The 22,823-nt window shown below is 47.1% G+C and overlaps 1 protein-coding gene across 2 annotated transcripts in view; it reads left to right on the top strand.

The window, feature by feature from the left end:
- The first annotated feature begins 310 nt into the window (after positions 1–310).
- Positions 311–22,823, top strand: part of LOC110531385 (sprouty-related, EVH1 domain-containing protein 2) — a 31,195-nt gene continuing 8,682 nt past the window's right edge. The window contains exons 1-3 of one of the 2 annotated variants that reach the window (XM_036960372.1): positions 311–769; positions 16,356–16,566; positions 17,343–17,511. In XM_036960372.1, the coding sequence (XP_036816267.1) occupies positions 744–769; positions 16,356–16,566; positions 17,343–17,511 (406 nt within the window). In that variant the 5' untranslated portion in view covers positions 311–743. The remainder of the gene's footprint in view (positions 770–16,355; positions 16,567–17,342; positions 17,512–22,823) is intronic. The other variant, XM_036960373.1, reaches the window with a different exon arrangement.

Here is a 22,823-nt window from a genome sequence, read left to right as displayed (position 1 = left end):
GTGTGTTAAGGTTAGGGTTAAGGTTAGGTTTAAAATGACATTTTAAGAAGATAAATTGTAGAAATAGGCGGGGTTTATAACGTTTTGTTTGCGGTAACCAGTGAGGACACTGCTCTGGCGCTTTCAAGACAACTGTGACTTGGAAATATGAGGTCAGATCATGACTTCAGTGATTTTCAGGTCGGAAAGTCGGAGCTCTAGAAAGAGGCCCGACTTGGAATTCCAGAAGTCTTGCACGTACTAAGGTCGGAAGTCGGAGATTTCCGAGTTCCCAGTTCCCAGTTGTTTTGAACGCGGCATCTCCTATCTCCCTTCGCCGTGACGTAGGGGTGCCTGCACAATCCAACATGGAGTAGCGAGCGATGGGGCTCTAGCGGGGCCACCCCTCGGCAACGCCAGTGCCCATTCAGCAACGCTGAACGGGCCGTCGAAAAACGGGCCCCCAGAATTTAGGAGGCACATGTTTTACTTCACCGTATTACCCTGAGGATTATAAACTTTCGGAGAGTCTTTATTTTACACAAGCAACTGGTTGGCATGACAAGAAAATGACAGCAGAGAGAGAGAGAGACCTACTGTAGTCTCAGACTGAAGCAAAGAGCGCTGTGTATTCACACAAAGGCAGCGGAGAGATAGGCTTCTACGCGGAATAGAAGGGAAAGGACTGAGGATAGGTGTTGAAAAAAATGACGAGCAAAAAGCATGCACCCGCATTGGGATATCATTTCAGGTGAAACGAGAAAATGATAGAAGAAACACACCCAAGCGAGTAAGTATTATAATAACAATGTATTAAACTTCATTAGCGCTTTTCATTTGGCAGAAAGGATCGCAAAGCGTTGAAAGCAAATCAAACAAGAAGACAATAACACGGCTATATGACACAGTATGTCTGGACTAAGCTATGATTATCGGGCAGAGTTTAACATTTTGAGTGCTTCAAAAAACGGTTCAAAATTCAGATAGCCGGAGGCAAGTAGGTAACTTTTTTAGACCGGGCTAGTAGAAAATCTGCCCATAATATCACATGGCACAGATTTTGGACCCGGACTAGTAAGAACTTGCGTTCGACTAACGTTAACCTGGCTGGCCAGACAGCTTGCAACAGATGGAGCGATTGTCAAATTGGAACCGCACATCCTAGACTAGTAAATATCGACTCCAATATATATATTTCCCTTTGAGAAATGCTCAACTAAGTTACATTTTATTTGTTGGATACGAATGCCTTGTGGATCTGTTTTAGTTTCAGTCTTTAAAAAAAAGAAGTTTTTTTTTACAAAGTTTGAAAATGGTCTGTGGCATGGGGGATTAGGCTATAATATATTGACAGTGAAAGCAGAAGAGGACTGGGGGGGTTTTAGGGCCCCCGCCTTGTTCTAGTCTACTGATTCTGTCTTGCGGGGGGGGAAGGTGTGGTGGTGGTTGCAGCGTGGGTGGATCGGAAACATGCTGTAAAGAAATCAGCAGTAGGGCCTTTTAAAATGTAACCAAGTTCGAAACTCTAGCGTTGTAAAAGTTATTCTGTCGACGGATGGGAACTGAGCCTGTCGCTTCTCGTTACTTTGCGGTTGCTATTGTCTCGTAGCCTATGCAACATTCGTTTAGGCCATCGTTCTGTGTTTGTTTGTTCAAGCTGTGGCTGGGGGAACTCTTTTCGGAAGGAGGATATGAGATATCCGATATGCCCCATCCACCATCTCTTTTCACAATCGCTCTCATTTACATAAGCGTTAAAGGGGGTGGGGGTTGCAGCGTGGGTGGATCGGAAACATGTTGTGAAGCGATTAGCAGCGGTAGGGCCTTTTAAAAATGTAACCAAGTTTGAAACAAGTTACAATCTATCGACTGATGGAACAGAGACTGTCGTCTGTTATCTCTTTGTAGCTATTCGTTTGCTTATTTGTGTTTAGGTCATCGTTTGAAAGTATGTTTGCTTCAAACTGTGACTAGGGGAAGAAGTCTTCCCGGGAGCACGTTTCATTCATAAAAACACCAATCGAGGACGACAGGGCTTGTCTTGCAAAGTTTACATGACAACATCAACCCGTTTTTTTTAAATATATGTTTAGATGTTTAAAATCTATGTCCCGTAGAATTGCGGGACGACATTGCGTGTCATTATTGTAACGTTGGATCGTTATTCCAGTTTCTTTGTAGCCTGTTCTAACCCCAGGCTATTCATAAAGTCTGAATCATTGTGCCGTGCCTTCCTTTATCGTGCTCAAATCGAAAGCATTTGAAATGTAAACAGAGGCTCGTCAATAGTCTTGGCATGTATAGCTTTCTGAGTTTTGTCTTTGGGTCGTTTTAATGTTGTTTAGGCCAGGGATTCCCAAACGGTTTCACTCAGTCTCCCCTTACAGCATTGGGGTACATTTATGATACAAACGGTTCACACCCTTCTTGTTGGTGGAGAGAGAATTGTGCAGGTCACGCTTTTCCCGCAATTCTACACATTTTTGGCATGAGTTGTATTGATTAGATTTTTTTTGTATTGAACATTTAGACGTTTTAAAACAAAATTTCTTCCAGTTCTATATATTTTGGCAAGTCTGTGTATTCATGTGATATTTGGGCTAAAAGGCCTCGCAAAATGTCTCTAAGGTCTGCAATGACAAGAGGACAACTAGTTTCACCTCGTGCATTCTGCTTTTACAGCATCAAGAGTAAGATGAAAGCCTGACTGAGTTCCTTATAAAACACACACACACACACACACACACACTGGGAGAACCACTGTGATGCAGTTCGATTAGATTTCTAGTAGACTAACATATAGCATAATGTTTGATGCATTGGCCTACTTGTAATTTGTATTTGTAGGCAAGATCTTTCTTGTTGGCAACACCTATTTTGGTTTATTCAAGCCTATTATTAATGGCATCAATTTACAGTCTCCTTTATTTGTCGATATTCAATAGGCTATTCGCCTTTATAATGCTGCGTGTGCGTGCTGAATCATAGGTAGGCCTATTGCTTTGAAAGCAGAGAGGCTCTGAAGAATGTCGGTCATGCAGATCCTGATAGATAGCTGTCGGAAGGGCGAAGGGCACAGGAGGGGATGTTTGCGTGGCAGTCGCGTGACGCTCGCCCATTCATAAAAACTGTAACCTTCAGCGCGCCCCATTCACCGCCTTGCTACCTTGACATGAGGGCCATTAGTGCGGCAACCAAACAATAAAGACAGGAACCTGTTGTCCTTACACACAGCAGGCCAGGCCAAATGCCCAGTTTGTAAAAAGTTATCTGATTGCATATAAATATAATGATTAGTAAGGGCAAAAGCTGCTGTTTATTAAAATAAACATTTGATATTCTACTCAATACACATTTGAAGGCTTTATTTTTTTTTATCCGTAATGACACATTGAATACGTTTACAGGCACACTTATAACGCGATATTAAACTGATTATGGTAGTAGGCAGATTATCCAATAGTCATGTAAACACCTTACTCTGCTTCTCTTAATAGGCTTAAAGTCAAAATCGACTGAAGCATACGGCGATTAAAACACCCCGTTTTCTGAACACTTTGACAAACGATTAGGACACGTAAACACATTAATCTGCGCATATGATCTGCGCATGTTCTAGCACCAGCGGAGCGAACCCCTCTTTAGCGCGAGTGAAGTGAGTTACAAACTACAATGTGTGGATCTTTAGAAGTAGTTTTCACAAACTTATAGAACCCAGAATCAAATATGCTTCCCTAAAAGAACATGGACGCTAGGGTAGAACGTTTACATTGGCTAACCGGGCTCTATCTGGGCTATCTGCCTTGTGTCCCGCCACCCACCTCTTTTACGCTGCTGCTACTCTCTGTTCATCATATAGTCACTTTAACCATACCTACATGTACATACTACCTTTTTTGCACGATTGGTTAGAGCCTGTAAGTAAGCTTTTCACTGCAAGGTCTACTACACCTGTTGTATTCAGCGCACGTGACAAATAAACTTGGATTTGATTGGCAATTTTCTGCATTTATCAGAGTGACGTCGGGTAGCCTGATTTCAGATGTGTTCGTGTAAACAGGATTATTACGGGAAATCGTTATTCTTGCAAAGCATGTAAACGTTTTAATCAAACTATTATATTCATCTGACTTTACACAATAATCACATTATTGTAACTGCACTCATTGTCTGCAAAATTAAGGATCCAAATATAAAATTAGTTCTCTGTTGACTTTCTCTCTTTGACACACAAACACACTCACACAGAGAGGACAGACACACAAACACACAGAGAGGACAGACACACATACACACTCAACACAGAGAGGACAGACACACATACACACTCAACACAGAGAGGACAGACACACATACACACTCACACAGAGAGGACAGACACACATACACACTCACACAGAGAGGACAGACACACAAACACACTCACACAGAGAGGACAGACACACATACACACTCACACAGAGAGGACAGACACACATACACACTCATACAGAGAGGACAGAGATACACACTCACACAGAGAGGACAGAGATACACACTCACATAGAGATACACACTCACACAGAGAGGACAGAGATACACACTCACACAGAGAGGACAGACACACATACACACTCACACAGAGAGGACAGACACGCACTCACACAGAGAGGACAGACACACATACACACTCACACAGAGAGGACAGACACACATACACACTCATACAGAGAGGACAGAGATACACATTCACACAGAGAGGACAGAGATACACACTCACACAGAGAGGACAGAGATACACACAAACACACTCACACAGAGAGGACATACACACATACACACTCACACAGATAGGACGGAGGCACACATACACACTCACACAGATAGGACGGAGGCACACATACACACTCACACAGAGAGGATGGAGACACATACACACTCACACAGAGAGGATGGAGGCACACATACACACTCACACAGAGAGGACAGGCACACATACACACTCACACAGAGAGGACAGACGCACATACACACTCACACAGAGAGGACGGAGACGCACATACACACTCACACAGAGAGGACAGACGCACATATACACTCACACAGAGAGGACAGACGCACATACACACTCACACAGAGAGGACGGAGACACATACACACTCACACAGAGAGGACAGACACACATACACACTCACACAGAGAGGACGGACACACATACACACTCACACAGAGAGGACAGAGACATTAGTGGAAGATGTATTGATCTCTAGGTTACTGACATGTGCACTGTCAGTATTTTAGTATTTGACTCTGATGCCCAATGACATTCAGCTAAGGTCGCTGCTCTGCAACGTAACCCAGAGCTGACCACCACGCATTGATTCAACTGCTACACTCACTCAGTCACAAAAAAAAAACTTGGTCACTAACTCACTGTCTGTCTGTCTGTCTGTCTGTCTGTCTGTCTGTCTGTCTGTCTGTCTGTCTGTCTGTCTGTCTGTCTGTCTGTCACTGTCTGTCACTCACTCACTGTCTCACTCACTGTCTCACTTATTCACTCACTCAGTCAGTCAGTCACTGTCTGTCACTCACTGTCTGTCACTCACTCACTGTCTCACTCACTCACTCACTGTCACTCACCTCACTGTCTCACTTATTCACTCACTATCTCACTCACTCACCTCACTCACTCACTCACTCAGTCACTGTCCGTCACTCACTCACTGTCTCACTCACTCACTGTCTCACTCACTGTCTCACTTACTCACTGTCACTCACTCACTCACTCACTCACTGTCTCACTCACTCACTGTCTCTCACTCACTCACTCACTCAGTCACTCACTCCTCACTCACTCACTCACTCACTCACTCACTCACTCACTGTCACACACTCAGTCACTCACTCCCTCACTCACTCACTCACTCACTCACTCACTCACTCACTCACTCACTCACTCACTCACTCACTCACTGTCTCACTCACTGTCTAACTGATTCACTCACTGTTACTCACTCACTCACTCACTCACTCACTCACTCACTCACTGTCTCTCACTCACTCACTCACTCACTCACTCACTCACTCACTCACTGTCACTCACTCACTGTCTCACTCACTCACTGTCTCACTCACTCACACTAACTCTGTCTCACTTACTCACTGTCACTCACTCACTGTCACTCACTCACTCAGTCTCACTTACTCACTGTCACTCACTCACTCACTCACTCACTCACTCACTGTCACACACTCACTCACTGTCTCACACTCACTCACTCACTCACTCACTCACTGTCTCACTCACTCACTTTCTCACTCACTGTCTCACTTACTCACTGTCACTCACTCACTCACTCACACTCACTGTCTCACTTACTCACTGTCACTCACTCACTCACTCACTCACTTACTCACTGTCACTCACTCAGTCACTCACTCCCTCACTCACTCACTCACTCACTCACTCACTCACTCACTGTCTCACTCACTGTCTAACTGATTCACTCACTGTTACTCACTCACTCACTCACTCACTCACTGTCTCTCACTCACTCACTCACTCACTCACTCACTCACTCACTCACTCACTCACTCACTCACTCACTCACTCACTCACTCACTGTCACTCACTCACTGTCTCACTCACTCACTGTCTCACTCACTCACACTAACTCTGTCTCACTTACTCACTGTCACTCACTCACTGTCACTCACTCACTCAGTCTCACTTACTCACTGTCACTCACTCAGTCACTCAGTCACTCACTCACTCACTCACTCACTCACTCACTCACTGTCACACACTCACTCACTGTCTCACACTCACTCACTCACTCACTCACTGTCTCACACTCACTGTCTCACTTACTCACTGTCACTCACTCACTGTCACTCACTCACTCACTCACTCACTGTCACTCACTCACTCACTCACTCACTCACTCACTCACTCCCTCACTCACTGTCTGTGTAGGAATGAGTTGGACCATGTCTTCATAACAGCAGAATGATTAGAAAGGGGAAAGCCTCTCACAACACAGTTGATGCTCTTTCTATGCGTGTCTTTCTAGCATTCGGGGAAAAGTCTATTATTTTCTCAGCTCATTCAGCTCCAGTCAACATATCTACATGTCATAGAGCATCAGAGACAACACAAAACAGAAAACACAACATAGCAAGGGGTAGGGGCCTGTGCACACCACCTGGAAAATAATCTAGGGGAATTACTGGCTCCTGAAACAGAGGATAATAGAGGAAGGGAGACAGACACAAAGACTGAGAGAGAAAGACACAAAGAGTGAGAGACAGACACAAAGAGTGAGAGACAGACACAAAGAGTGAGAGACAGACACAAAGAGTGAGAGACAGACACAGAGTGAGAGAGACAGACACAGAAAGAGCGAGAAACACACAGAAAGAGCAAGACAGACAGTGAGAGAGACAGACACAGAAAGGGGGATACCTAGTCAGTTGTACAACTGAATGCCTTCAACTGAAATGTGTCTTCTGCATTTAACCCTCTGAATCAGAGAGGTGAAGGAGTCATTTAACCCTCTGAATCAGAGAGGTGAAGGAGTCATTTAACCCTCTGAATCAGAGAGGTGAAGGAGTCATTTAACCCAACCCCTCTGAATCAGAGAGGTGAAGGGGTCATTTAACCCTCTGAATCAGAGAGGTGAAGGAGTCATTTAACCCTCTGAATCAGAGAGGTGCAGGGTCTGCCTTAATCGACATCCACAGCGTCCGGAGAACAGTGGGTTAACTGCCTTGCTCAGGGGCAGGTCAACAGAATTTTACCTTGTCAGCTCGGGGATTCTATCCATAACCTCTCGGTTACTGGCCCAACACTCTAACCACTAGACCTACCTGTCACCCACCACACACAGAAAGAGACTGACAGACGTAGAAAGAGAGAGAGAGAGAGAGCCAGATGGGGAGAGCGAGAACGAGAGAGAGTCCGATTTACCATTGGTCTTGGATGAGGTGAGGTCATTGGAGATTATTGACACTCCAGGCCCCCGAGGGAAAGTTGCATCTAGTAACTGTCAGCTGTAGTTATTGATAACCCTCACATGTCCAGGCAGACACTGTTTTTCTTCACCTGTACAGAGGTAATAACTGGACTGTGTGTGTGTGTGTGTGTGCTCGGGAAACACACATGTAAGAGTGGTCAGACAAGTGCAACAGCTGGAAGAGAATCCCCAGTCAATAGCAAACCAAGCTTCCAACCCCCTAAAACCCTTCTGGTCTGAGCCAGCAGGACAGAACTGCTCTGTATAATCCCATTCCATATAACACAGAATGTTTGTTCTACATCATGTATTTCTATCTGATCGTTCTATGACATAGTACCTCCGTGTCCATAAGCCCCAGCTTTCAGTCATTCAATGTCCGCCCTTCCCTGTCAGCTGTGTGACATCAACAACCCTCACTAAATTCCCATTTGGAAAAAGCGTTTTTCCCTGTTACCTTATTCCGGACTGAACCTGACGTTACCAAGGTGACTCCCTGGCCTTTTCTCATTTGGGAAAAAGTCCATCCTCCACCCTTTGTCCTCGCTCCTCCGTGACCCGGAAACCGATAAGTGGCCGAGTGGTGGAGGAGATGTCAATTGAGTTAGTAGGCGAACGGAAGAGAGTCCTCCCGTCCTCAATAGCCACCTTTCATGGAGGACAGTCATGTGTATCCTACCCGAGTCCTTCACGGAAGACTTTTGAAATGTGTCACGCCCCCTTTGATTCAGCTGTTGTTTCGTTAGAGGAGAAAAGCACGGCAAACATTTTAAGAACAATATGCTGCTTATCGTTTTATCTACTAAATGTCTTGCACAGCTATCTTCATTTGTTTTGATCACTATATACACTTATTCCACCCCTGTGAACTTCATTTACATAATGACACACAAGTGGAGGAGAGTCTAATTTCATAAAGGCGCGTTTTCATCCACTTCCCCTCTCCTCCATTACCTCTGACCTTTTCAAAAGGATATACAAGAGAGGACTCAGGAGCGAGGACGCAGGAGTTGAGCAAATCCATGACAAGAACAAACATGAGGACCCATATAGAAAATAAATCCATGACAAGAACAAACATGAGAATCCATATAGAAAATAAATCCATGACAAGAACAAACATGAGAATCCATATAGAAAATAAATCCATGACAAGAACAAACATGAGAACCTGTATTGAAAATAAATCCATGACAAGAACAAACATGAGAATCCATATAGAAAATAAATCCATGACAAGAACAAACATGATAACCTGTATTGAAAATGAATCCATGACAAGAACAAACATGAGAACCCATATAGAAAATAAATCCATGACAAGAACAAACATGATAACCTGTATTGAAAATGAATCCATGACAAGAACAAACATGAGAACCTGTATTGAAAATAAATCCATGACAAGAACAAACATGAGAACCTGTATTGAAAATAAATCCATGACAAGAACAAACATGAACCCATATAGAAAATAAATCCATGACAAGAACAACCATGAGAACCCATATAGAAAATAAATCCATGACAAGAACAAACATGAGAACCTGTATTGAAAATAAATTCATGACAAGAACAAACATGAGAACCTGTATTGAAAATAAATCCATGACAAGAACAAACATGAGAACCTGTATTGAAAATAAATCCATGACAAGAACAAACATGAACCCATATAGAAAATAAATCCATGACAAGAACAACCATGAGAACCCATATAGAAAATAAATCCATGACAAGAACAAACATGAGAACCTGTATTGAAAATAAATCCATGACAAGAACAAACATGAGAACCTGTATTGAAAATAAATCCATGACAAGAACAAACATGAGAACCTGTATTGAAAATAAATCCATGACAAGAACAAACATGAGAACCTGTATTGAAAATAGCCATTGTTTGGGGCCCTGATATGACTAGAATGGTACTTCCTATAATTAGAATGATCAATATGACTAGAATGGTACTTCCTATAATTAGAATGATCAATATGACTAGAATGGTACTTCCTATAATTAGAATGATCAATATGACTAGAATGATCAATATGACTAGAATGGTACTTCCTATAATTAGAATGATCAATATGACTAGAATGGTTCTTCCTATAATTAGAATGATCAATATGAGTAGAATGGTTCTTCCTATAATTAGAATGATCAATATGACTAGAATGGTTCTTCCTATAATTAGAATGATCAATATGACTAGAATGGTTCTTCCTATAATTAGAATGATCAATATGACTAGAATGGTTCTTCCTATAATTAGAATGATCAATATGACTAGAATGGTACTTCCTATAATTAGAATGATCAATATGACTAGAATGGTTCTTCCTATAATTAGAATGATCAATATGACTAGAATGGTTCTTCCTATAATTAGAATGATCAATATGACTAGAATGGTACTTCCTATAATTAGAATGATCAATATGACTAGAATGGTTCTTCCTATAATTAGAATGATCAATATGACTAGAATGGTTCTTCCTATAATTAGAATGATCAATATGACTAGAATGGTTCTTCCTATAATTAGAATGATCAATATGACTAGAATGGTTCTTCCTATAATTAGAATGATCAATATGACTAGAATGGTTCTTCCTATAATTAGAATGATCAATATGACTAGAATGGTTCTTCCTATAATTAGAATGATCAATATGACTAGAATGGTTCTTCCTATAATCAGCCTGTCATGATAGGGTTATTGTATGTCATATGCAAACTAGGAATATGAGTAGATCAGCCAACCTCTATGTCCATAACTGACCCCAGTCTGTCTGTAGGTAGTTTACCAGTCCCTTGGTGCAGCAACTGACCTCACTGCCTCTATCACACAGAATGGGTCTGCCCCTCAGGTCTGCAACTGGCCTCACTGCCTCTATCACACAGAATGGGTCTGCCCCTCAGGTCTGCAACTGGCCTCACTGCCTCTATCTCTATCACACAGAATGGGTCTGCCCCTCAGGTCTGCAACTGGCCTCACTGCCTCTATCTCCTGAAGCAGGCCTTGGTAACAGATTAGATTCCCATCACACAGTCTACCTGAAGCAGGCCTTGGTAACAGATTAGAATCCCATCACACAGTCTACCTGAAGCAGGTCTAGGTAACATATTAGAATCCCATCACACAGTCTACCTGAAGCAGGCCTAGGTAACAGATTAGAATCCCATCACACAGTCTACCTGAAGCAGGCCTTGGTAACAGATTAGATTCCCATCACACAGTCTACCTGAAGCAGGCCTTGGTAACAGATTAGAATCCCATCACACAGTCTACCTGAAGCAGGTCTAGGTAACATATTAGAATCCCATCACACAGTCTACCTGAAGCAGGCCTTGGTAACAGATTAGAATCCCATCACACAGTCTACCTGAAGCAGGTCTAGGTAACATATTAGAATCCCATCACACAGTCTACCTGAAGCAGGCCTTGGTAACATATTAGAATCCCATCACACAGTCTACCTGAAGCAGGCCTAGGTAACAGATTAGAATCCCATCACACACAGTCTACCTGAAGCAGGTCTAGGTAACAGATTAGAATCCCATCACACAGTCTACCTGAAGCAGGCCTAGGTAACAGATTAGACTCCCATCACACAGTCTACCTGAAGCAGGCCTAGGTAACAGATTAGAATCCCATCACACACAGTCTACCTGAAGCAGGCCTAGGTAACAGATTAGAACCCCATCACACAGTCTACCTGAAGCAGGCCTAGGTAACAGATTAGAACCCCATCACACAGTCTACCTGAAGCAGGCCTAGGTAACAGATTAGAATCGCATCACACAGTCTGCTAGGAAGGAGTGGTGGAGGGATGGACGCCACTCAGACAGACAGACTCTACGTCTCTGTCTTTTAATGACCTGTGTGTTTGATGAGGTGTGACCACGAGGGAGGGTTTGGAAGGAGCCAGGATAGGCAGAAGTTAGTAGCTGTCGTGTGTGTGTGTGTGTGCGCGTGTGTGTGTGTTCTCTCTCCAGTGTGTGGTTATGTGCACACCCTTCTCTTGCCCGGTGCAGTAGGTCTGTGTTGTGGCCTGACCTCAGATTATAGGGTCTGTCTGTCTGTCTGTCTGCTGTGTTTCACCCTGCTGTCGTCACAGGGTGGATATGTTACTACCCTCTCATATGAATTCCTCTCCGTTCAGACCAGATCTACAGCCTATCTTTATCACAGTGAGACAGACCAGCTAGACAGTCTTATGTCATTGTGGATGAGAGCTACTCTCCATGTTTTTATTTGGCCAGTTTCAACAACAATACATACGTCTGTCATATATTTAGAGTCGTCTGGTGGCTGTATGCAGACTGAAGGCAGAGACGCTGTCTGCTGGTGACTCATGCAGCGCGCGCGTGTGTGTGTGTTCGTGTGTGTGTGTGAGGCAGACGCAATCCAACCTACTAGTGGGATGTGTGTGTGTGTAGATTCTGAGCTCTCCTAGAAATCCAGACAGTATTGGAGCAGAGCTGCCTGCATAACGCTGGTCATAACACTTTGGCTGGCTGGCTCTGGTAGTGTGTGTGTGTGTGTCTGTCTCTGGTAGTGTGTGTGTGTGTGTGTGTGTGTAGGTGAACGAGGTTAGCAACCTGTGTGTGTCCCTTCCAATTCCAATGAACTAAAGTCTCACGTAGTTGGTCAGATGCTTGATGAAGTTCTGGGTCCATACATGACAGACAGGCAGGCAGACAGACAGACAGACAGACAGACAGACAGACAGACAGACAGACAGGCAGACAGGCAGACAGGCAGACAGGCAGGCAGACAGACAGACAGACAGACAGACAGGCAGACAGGCAGGCAGACAGACAGACAGACAGACAGACAGACAGACAGACAGACAGACAGACAGACAGACAAGCAGGCAGGCAGACAGACAGACAGACAGACAGACAGGCAGGCAGGCAGGCAGGCAGACAGACAGACAGACAGACAGACAGACAGACAGACAGACAGACAGACAGACAGACAGACAGGCAGGCAGGCAGGCAGGCAGGCAGGCCGGCAGGCAGACAGACAGACAGACAGACAGACAGACAGACAAGAGAGTTAGTTAGTTAAACACTTGAGAATTAATTGTAGTCTACTGACTTGACTGAAGAGCTTGTGCATTATGTTGTATGAACCTCCACCAGTTTGCATGGTTCTGTTCTGACTTACATGGTGTTGTGTTGTTGGTACCCTGATGGTTCTGTTCTGACTTACATGGTGTTGTGTTGTTGGTACCCTGATGGTTCTGTTCTGACTTACATGGTGTTGTGTTGTTGGTACCCTGATGGTTCTGTTCTGACTTACATAGTGTTGTGTTGTTGGTACCCTGATGGTTCTGTTCTGTCTTACATGATGTTGTGTTGTGTTGTTGGTACCCTGATGGTTCTGTTCTGACTTACATTGTGTTGTGTTGTTGGTACCCTGATGGTTCTGTTCTGACTTACATGATGTTGTGTTGTTGGTACCCTGATGGTTCTGTTCTGACTTACATGATGTTGTGTTGTTGGTACCCTGATGGTTCTGTTCTGACTTACATGATGTTGTGTTGTTGGTACCCTGATGGTTCTGTTCTGACTTACATGATGTTGTGTTGTTGGTACCCTGATGGTTCTGTTCTGACTTACATGATGTTGTGTTGTTGGTACCCTGATGGTTCTGTTCTGTCTTACATGATGTTGTGTTGTGTTGTTGGTACCCTGATGGTTCTGTTCTGACTTACATTGTGTTGTGTTGTTGGTACCCTGATGGTTCTGTTCTGACTTACATGATGTTGTGTTGTTGGTACCCTGATGGTTCTGTTCTGACTTACATGATGTTGTGTTGTTGGTACCCTGATGGTTCTGTTCTGACTTACATGATGTTGTGTTGTTGGTACCCTGATGGTTCTGTTCTGACTTACATGATGTTGTGTTGTTGGTACCCTGATGGTTCTGTTCTGACTTACATGATGTTGTGTTGTTGGTACCCTGATGGTTCTGTTCTGACTTACATGATGTTGTGTTGTGTTGTTGGTACCCTGATGGTTCTGTTCTGACTTACATAGTGTTGTGTTGTTGGTACCCTGATGGTTCTGTTCTGTCTTACATGATGTTGTATTGTTGGTACCCTGATGGTTCTGTTCTGTCTTACATGATGTTGTGTTGTTGGTACCCTGATGGTTCTGTTCTGACTTACATGGTGTTGTGTTGTTGGTACCCTGATGGTTCTGTTCTGTCTTACATGATGTTGTGTTGTTGGTACCCTGATGGTTCTGTTCTGACTTACATGATGTTGTGTTGTTGGTACCTTGATGGTTCTGTTCTGACTTACATGATGTTATGTTGTTGGTACCCTGATGGTTCTGTTCTGACTTACATGATGTTGTGTTGTTGGTACCCTGATGGTTCTGTTCTGACTTACATGATGTTGTGTTGTTGGTACCCTGATGGTTCTGTTCTGACTTACATGATGTTGTGTTGTTGGTACCCTGATGGTTCTGTTCTGACTTACATGATGTTGTGTTGTTGGTACCCTGATGGTTCTGTTCTGACTTACATGATGTTGTGTTGTTGGTACCCTGATGGTTCTGTTCTGACTTACATGATGTTGTGTTGTTGGTACCCTGATGGTTCTGTTCTGTCTTACATGATGTTGTGTTGTTGGTACCCTGATGGTTCTGTTCTGACTTACATGATGTTGTGTTGTTGGTACCCTGATGGTTCTGTTCTGACTTACATGGTGTTGTGTTGTTGGTACCCTGATGGTTCTGTTCTGACTTACATGATGTTGTGTTGTTGGTACCCTGATGGTTCTGTTCTGACTTACATGATGTTGTGTTGTTGGTACCCTGATGGTTCTGTTCTGACTTACATGATGTTGTGTTGTTGGTACCCTGATGGTTCTGTTCTGACTTACATGATGTTGTGTTGTTGGTACCCTGATGGTTCTGTTCTGACTTACATGGTGTTGTGTTGTTGGTACCCTGCATGGTAATCAGGTAGACTAAACTGTATGGAGGGCAGATAGCCTGTATTCTGTTCATTTCTACTGGCTAGTCTATATGGCCATCAGTCTATCACCCCAAATGACCTCACGACACCATTCACTTCAGTCATTCTTTACAATTTCCTCTACTCTCCCTCCCCCACCTCCTACCCGTCCTCCCCTCCTCCTCCTCCACTGTCCTGTGTAGTTATTGAGAGGAGGCTGGGCTGGTGTTGTGTCAGGTTACCATACAGTATACGGCTGGGCCCTCAATGAAGTCTCTATTTATATCAATGAAGTCTCTCTATTTCTCTCAATGAAGTCTCTCTATTTCTCTCAATGAAGTCTGTCTCTCCCTCTCTCTCTCACAATGAAGTCTCTCTATTTCTCTCATAATGAAGTCTCTCGCTCTCTCTCTCTCTCTCATAATGAAGTCTCTCTATTTCTCTCAATGAAGTCTCTCTATTTCTCTCATAATGAAGTCTCTCTCTCTCTCTCATAATGAAGTCTCTCTCTCTCTCAATGAAGTCTCTCTATTTCTCTCAATGAAGTCTCTCTATTTCTCTCAATGAATTCTGTCTCTCCCTCTCTCTCATAATGAAGTCTCTCTATTTCTCTCAATGAATTCTGTCTCTCCCTCTCTCTCATAATGAAGTCTCTCTATTTCTCTCAATGAATTCTGTCTCTCCCTCTCTCAATGAAGTCTCTCTCTCTCTCTCATAATGAAGTCTCTCTCTCTCTCTCTCATAATGAAGTCTCTATTTCTCTCAATGAAGTCTCTCTCTCAATGAAGTCTCTCTCTCTCTCAATGAAGTCTCTCTCTCTCTCTCTCTCTCTCTCTCTCTCTCTCTCTCTCTCTCTCTCTCTCTCTCTCTCTCTCTCTCTCAACCCCAGTACTATTGATTAGTTGTATTTAGAAGCCCAGTACTATTGATTCGTTGTATATGATGGAAGGTGATGTACAACCCTCAGGCTCAACTTGCCTTAAGAGTCGGCTGCAATGTGAAACACACCCTCCCTCAGTCTATCATCACCAGAGTGAGAATCCAGGAGCATAACATGGTTAACCTGAAGGAACTGTGATGATGAATAATTCTGACTCATAATGGTGTTGATGGTCCCTCTCCCTCCCTCTCCAGTGACAGCTACATGGTTAACCTGAAGGAACTGCGATGATGAATAATTCTGACTCATAATGGTGTTGATGGTCCCTCTCCCTCCCTCTCCAGTGACAGCTACATGGTTAACCTGAAGGAACTGTGATGATGAATAATTCTGACTCATAATGGTGTTGATGGTCCCTCTCCCTCCCTCTCCAGTGACAGCTACATGGTTAACCTGAAGGAAATGTGATGATGAATAATTCTGACTCATAATGGTGTTGATGGTCCCTCTCCCTCCCTCTCCAGTGACAGCTACATCGTGTGTGTAAAAGCCGTGGTGATGGTGAGGGATGATTCCAGTGGAGGCTGGTTGGTCCAGGACGGGGGGGCTCTGAGTAGAGTGGGAGTCTGCAGGGTCCTGCCCCCCGAGCTGGGGCTGGGACTCGCCCCCCTGGGTCGCTCCCACTTTCTCATCCATGGAGAACGTCTACGGGACAAACAGGTGAGGGACAAACAGGTGAGGGACAAACAGGTGAGGGACAAACAGGTGAGGGACAAACTCATGTGAGCATCAGACACACAAACACACACACACACACACACACACACACACACACACACACACACACACACACACAAATGTCAAAAAGTCTTCTGTAGTCAACATGCTGTCACTATGACAAATAGTACAGTACAATATAGTCTAGTCTTCTGTAGTCAACATGCTGTCACTATGACAACTAGTACAGTACAATATAGTCTAGTCTTCTGTAGTCAACATGCTGTCACTATGACAACTAGTACAGTACAATATAGTCTGGTCTTCTGTAGTCAACATGCTGTCACTATGACAACTAGTACAGTACAATATAGTCTAGCCTTCTGTAGTCAACATGCTGTCACTATGACAACTAGTACAGTACAAGATAGTCTAGTCTTCTGTAGTCAACATGCTGTCACTATGACAACTAGTACGGTACAATATAGTCTAGTCTTCTGTAGTCAACATGCTGTCACCATGACAACTAGTATAGTACTATATAGTCTGGTCTTCTGTAGTCAACATGCTGTCACTATGACAACTAGTACAGTACAAGATAGTCTAGTCTTCTGTAGTCAACATGCTGTCACCATGACAACTAGTACAGTACAAGATAGTGTTAAATTGGACTCATTGTTCTGGTCTCGTCTCGACTGAAGTTGGTCTCCAATACAACACTGCTAAATAATTATCATGATGATTGATTGACAGGTTGACTGATTGAATGACGTGTCTGTTGTGTGATTACTCAGGTGATCCTGGAGTGTGCTCTGAGGAAGAACCTTGTGTACACCAAGGCCACGCCCACCTTCCACCATTGGATGGTGGAGGACAGGAGGTTTGGCCTGACGTTCCAGAGGCCTGCTGATGCTCGGGCCTTCGACAGGGGCGTACGGAAAGCCATGGAGGACATGGCAGAAGGTGGGGGGAAACTCTGGAATGGTCTGACATGGGCCTTTTTAAAGGAGTAGCATGCTAGGTGCTACGATGGTAAAGTCTGCCGTTGTGCTCTTGAGCAAGTCACTTCACCATAATTGCACCAGGGGTACTGGGCAATGGTGACTCTGGTCGTGACTCCAACAATCTCAGGGGGAGTTGGAACATGTAAATGACACATCTCCAATTCACACATGTTCAGGTGTACAGGGGCAGAACGACAGATTCGTACCTTGTCAGCTCGGGGATTCAATCTATCAACCTTTCAGTTACTGGTCCAACTCTCTAACCACTAGGCTACACTGCCGCACCTACACTCTAACCACTAGGCTACCTGCCGCCCCTACACTCTAACCACTAGGCCACCCTGCCGTCCCTACACTCTAACCACTAGGCTACCCTGCCGTCCCTACACTCTAACCACTAGGCTACCTGCCGCCCCTACACTCTAACCACTAGGCTACCTGCCGCCCCTACACTCTAACCACTAGGCTACCTGCCGCCCCTACACTCTAACCACTAGGCTACCTGCCGCCCCTACACTCTAACCACTAGGCTACCTGCCGCCCCTACACTCTAACCACTAGTCTACCTGCCGCCCCTACACTCTAACCCTAGGCCACCCTGCCGTCCCTACACTCTAACCACTAGGCTACCCTGCCGCCCCTACACTCTAACCACTAGGCTACCTGCCGTCCCTACACTCTAACCACTAGGCTACCTGCCGCCCCTACACTCTAACCACTAGGCTACCTGCCGCCCCTACACTTTAACCACTAGGCTACCTGCCGCCCCTACACTCTAACCACTAGGCTACCTGCGCCCCTACACTCTAACCACTAGGCTACCTGCCGCCCCTACACTCTAACCACTAGGCTACCTGCCGCCCCTACACTCTAACCACTAGGCTACCTGCCGCCCCTACACTCTAACCACTAGGCTACCTGCCGCCCCTACACTCTAAACACTAGGCTACCTGCCGCCCCTACACTCTAACTACTAGGCTACCTGCCGCCCCTACACTCTAAAGACTAGGCCACCCTGCCGCCCCTACACTCTAACCACTAGGCTACCTGCCGTCCCTACACTCTAACCACTAGGCTACCTGCCGCCCCTACACTCTAACCACTAGGCTACCCTGCCGTCCCTACACTCTAACCACTAGGCTACCCTGCCATCCCTACACTCTAACCACTAGGCTACCCTGCCGTCCCTACACTCTAACCACTAGGCTACCCTGCCGTCCCTACACTCTAACCACTAGGCTACCCTGCCGTCCCTACACTCTAACCACTAGGCTACCCTGCCGTCCCTACACTCTAACCACTAGGCTACCCTGCCGTCCCTACACTCTAACCACTAGGCTACCCTGCCGTCCCTACACTCTAACCACTAGGCTACCCTGCCGTCCCTACACTCTAACCACTAGGCCACCCTGCCGTCCCTACACTCTAACCACTAGGCTACCCTGCCATCCCTACACTCTAACCACTAGGCTACCCTGCCGTCCCTACACTCTAACCACTAGGCCACCCTGCCATCCCTACACTCTAACCACTAGGCTACCCTGCCGTCCCTACACTCTAACCACTAGGCCACCCTGCCATCCCTACACTCTAACCACTAGGCTACCCTGCCGTCCCTACACTCTAACCACTAGGCCACCCTGCCATCCCTACACTCTAACCACTAGGCCACCCTGCCGTCCCTACACTCTAACCACTAGGCTACCTGCCGTCCCTACACTCTAACCACTAGGCCACCCTGCCGTCCCTACACTCTAACCACTAGGCTACCTGCCGTCCCTACACTCTAACCACTAGGCTACCTGCCGCCCCTACACTCTAACCACTAGGCCACCCTGCCGTCCCTACACTCTAACCACTAGGCTACCTGCCGTCCCTACACTCTAACCACTAGGCTACCTGCCGCCCCTACACTCTAACCACTAGGCCACCCTGCCGTCCCTACACTCTAACCACTAGGCCACCCTGCCGTCCCTACACTCTAACCACTAGTCTACCTGCCGCCCCTACACTCTAACCCTAGGCCACCCTGCCGTCCCTACACTCTAACCACTAGGCTACCCTGCCGCCCCTACACTCTAACCACTAGGCTACCTGCCGTCCCTACACTCTAACCACTAGGCTACCTGCCGCCCCTACACTCTAACCACTAGGCTACCTGCCGCCCCTACACTTTAACCACTAGGCTACCTGCCGCCCCTACACTCTAACCACTAGGCTACCTGCGCCCCTACACTCTAACCACTAGGCTACCTGCCGCCCCTACACTCTAACCACTAGGCTACCTGCCGCCCCTACACTCTAACCACTAGGCTACCTGCCGCCCCTACACTCTAACCACTAGGCTACCTGCCGCCCCTACACTCTAAACACTAGGCTACCTGCCGCCCCTACACTCTAACTACTAGGCTACCTGCCGCCCCTACACTCTAAAGACTAGGCCACCCTGCCGCCCCTACACTCTAACCACTAGGCTACCTGCCGTCCCTACACTCTAACCACTAGGCTACCTGCCGCCCCTACACTCTAACCACTAGGCTACCCTGCCGTCCCTACACTCTAACCACTAGGCTACCCTGCCATCCCTACACTCTAACCACTAGGCTACCCTGCCGTCCCTACACTCTAACCACTAGGCTACCCTGCCGTCCCTACACTCTAACCACTAGGCTACCCTGCCGTCCCTACACTCTAACCACTAGGCTACCCTGCCGTCCCTACACTCTAACCACTAGGCTACCCTGCCGTCCCTACACTCTAACCACTAGGCTACCCTGCCGTCCCTACACTCTAACCACTAGGCTACCCTGCCGTCCCTACACTCTAACCACTAGGCTACCCTGCCGTCCCTACACTCTAACCACTAGGCCACCCTGCCGTCCCTACACTCTAACCACTAGGCTACCCTGCCATCCCTACACTCTAACCACTAGGCTACCCTGCCGTCCCTACACTCTAACCACTAGGCCACCCTGCCATCCCTACACTCTAACCACTAGGCTACCCTGCCGTCCCTACACTCTAACCACTAGGCCACCCTGCCATCCCTACACTCTAACCACTAGGCTACCCTGCCGTCCCTACACTCTAACCACTAGGCCACCCTGCCATCCCTACACTCTAACCACTAGGCCACCCTGCCGTCCCTACACTCTAACCACTAGGCTACCTGCCGTCCCTACACTCTAACCACTAGGCCACCCTGCCGTCCCTACACTCTAACCACTAGGCTACCTGCCGTCCCTACACTCTAACCACTAGGCTACCTGCCGCCCCTATACTCTAACCACTAGGCCACCCTGCCGTCCCTACACTCTAACCACTAGGCTACCTGCCGTCCCTACACTCTAACCACTAGGCTACCTGCCGCCCCTACACTCTAACCACTAGGCCACCCTGCCGTCCCTACACTCTAACCACTAGGCCACCCTGCCGTCCCTACACTCTAACCACTAGGCTACCCTGCCGTCCCTACACTCTAACCACTAGGCCACCCTGCCGTCCCTACACTCTAACCACTAGGCCACCCTGCCGTCCCTACACTCTAACCACTAGGCTACCCTGCCGTCCCTACACTCTAACCACTAGGCTACCCTGCCGTCCCTACACTCTAACCACTAGGCTACCCTGCCGTCCCTACACTCTAACCACTAGGCTACCTGCCGTCCCTACACTCTAACCACTAGGCCACCCTGCCGTCCCTACACTCTAACCACTAGGCTACCCTGCCGTCCCTACACTCTAACCACTAGGCTACCCTGCCGTCCCTACACTCTAACCACTAGGCCACCCTGCCGTCCCTACACTCTAACCACTAGGCCACCCTGCCGTCCCTACACTCTAACCACTAGGCTACCCTGCCGTCCCTACACTCTAACCACTAGGCTACCCTGCCGTCCCTACACTCTAACCACTAGGCTACCTGCCGCCCCTACACTCTAACCACTAGGCTACCCTGCCATCCCTACACTCTAACCACTAGGCCACCCTGCCGTCCCTACACTCTAACCACTAGGCTACCCTGCCGTCCCTACACTCTAACCACTAGGCTACCTGCCGCCCCTACACTCTAACCACTAGGCTACCCTGCCATCCCTACACTCTAACCACTAGGCTACCTGCCGCCCCTACACTCTAACCACTAGGCTACCTGCCGCCCCTACACTCTAAACACTAGGCTACCTGCCGCCCCTACACTCTAACCACTAGGCTACCTGCCGCCCCTACACTCTAAACACTAGGCTACCTGCCGCCCCTACACTCTAACCACTAGGCTACCTGCCGCCCCTACACTCTAACCACTAGGCTACCCTACCGTCCCTACACTCTAACCACTAGGCTACCTGCCGCCCCTACACTCTAACCACTAGGCCACCCTGCCGTCCCTACACTCTAACCACTAGGCCACCCTGCCGTCCCTACACTCTAACCACTAGGCCACCCTGCCGTCCCTACACTCTAACCACTAGGCCACCCTGCCGTCCCTACACTCTAACCACTAGGCCACCCTGCCGTCCCTACACTCTAACCACTAGGCTACCCTGCCGTCCCTACACTCTAACCACTAGGCTACCCTGCCGTCCCTACACTCTAACCGCTAGGCCACCCTGCCGTCCCTACACTCTAACCACTAGGCTACCCTGCCGTCCCTACACTCTAACCACTAGGCCACCCTGCCGTCCCTACACTCTAACCACTAGGCCACCCTGCCGTCCCTACACTCTAACCACTAGGCTACCCTGCCGTCCCTACACTCTAACCGCTAGGCCACCCTGCCGTCCCTACACTCTAACCACTAGGCTACCCTGCCGTCCCTACACTCTAACCACTAGGCCACCCTGCCGTCCCTACACTCTAACCACTAGGCTACCCTGCCGTCCCTACACTCTAACCACTAGGCTACCTGCCGCCCCTACACTCTAACCACTAGGCTACCTGCCGCCCCTACACTCTAACCACTAGGCCACCCTGCCGTCCCTACACTCTAACCACTAGGCCACCCTGCCGCCCCTACACTCTAACCACTAGGCTACCTGCCGCCCCTACACTCTAACCACTAGGCCACCCTGCCGTCCCTACACTCTAACCACTAGGCCACCCTGCCGTCCCTACACTCTAACCACTAGGCTACCCTGCCGTCCCTACACTCTAACCACTAGGCCACCTGCCGTCCCTACACTCTAACCACTAGGCTACCCTGCCGTCCCTACACTCTAACCACTAGGCTACCTGCCGCCCCTACACTCTAACCACTAGGCTACCTGCCGCCCC

This window comes from Oncorhynchus mykiss, chromosome 23 (assembly GCF_013265735.2).
Source record: "Oncorhynchus mykiss isolate Arlee chromosome 23, USDA_OmykA_1.1, whole genome shotgun sequence".
Taxonomy (NCBI): domain Eukaryota; kingdom Metazoa; phylum Chordata; class Actinopteri; order Salmoniformes; family Salmonidae; genus Oncorhynchus; species Oncorhynchus mykiss.
The sequence above is the reverse complement of the archived record's forward strand: the minus strand, read 5'-3'. Positions and strand labels throughout refer to the sequence as shown.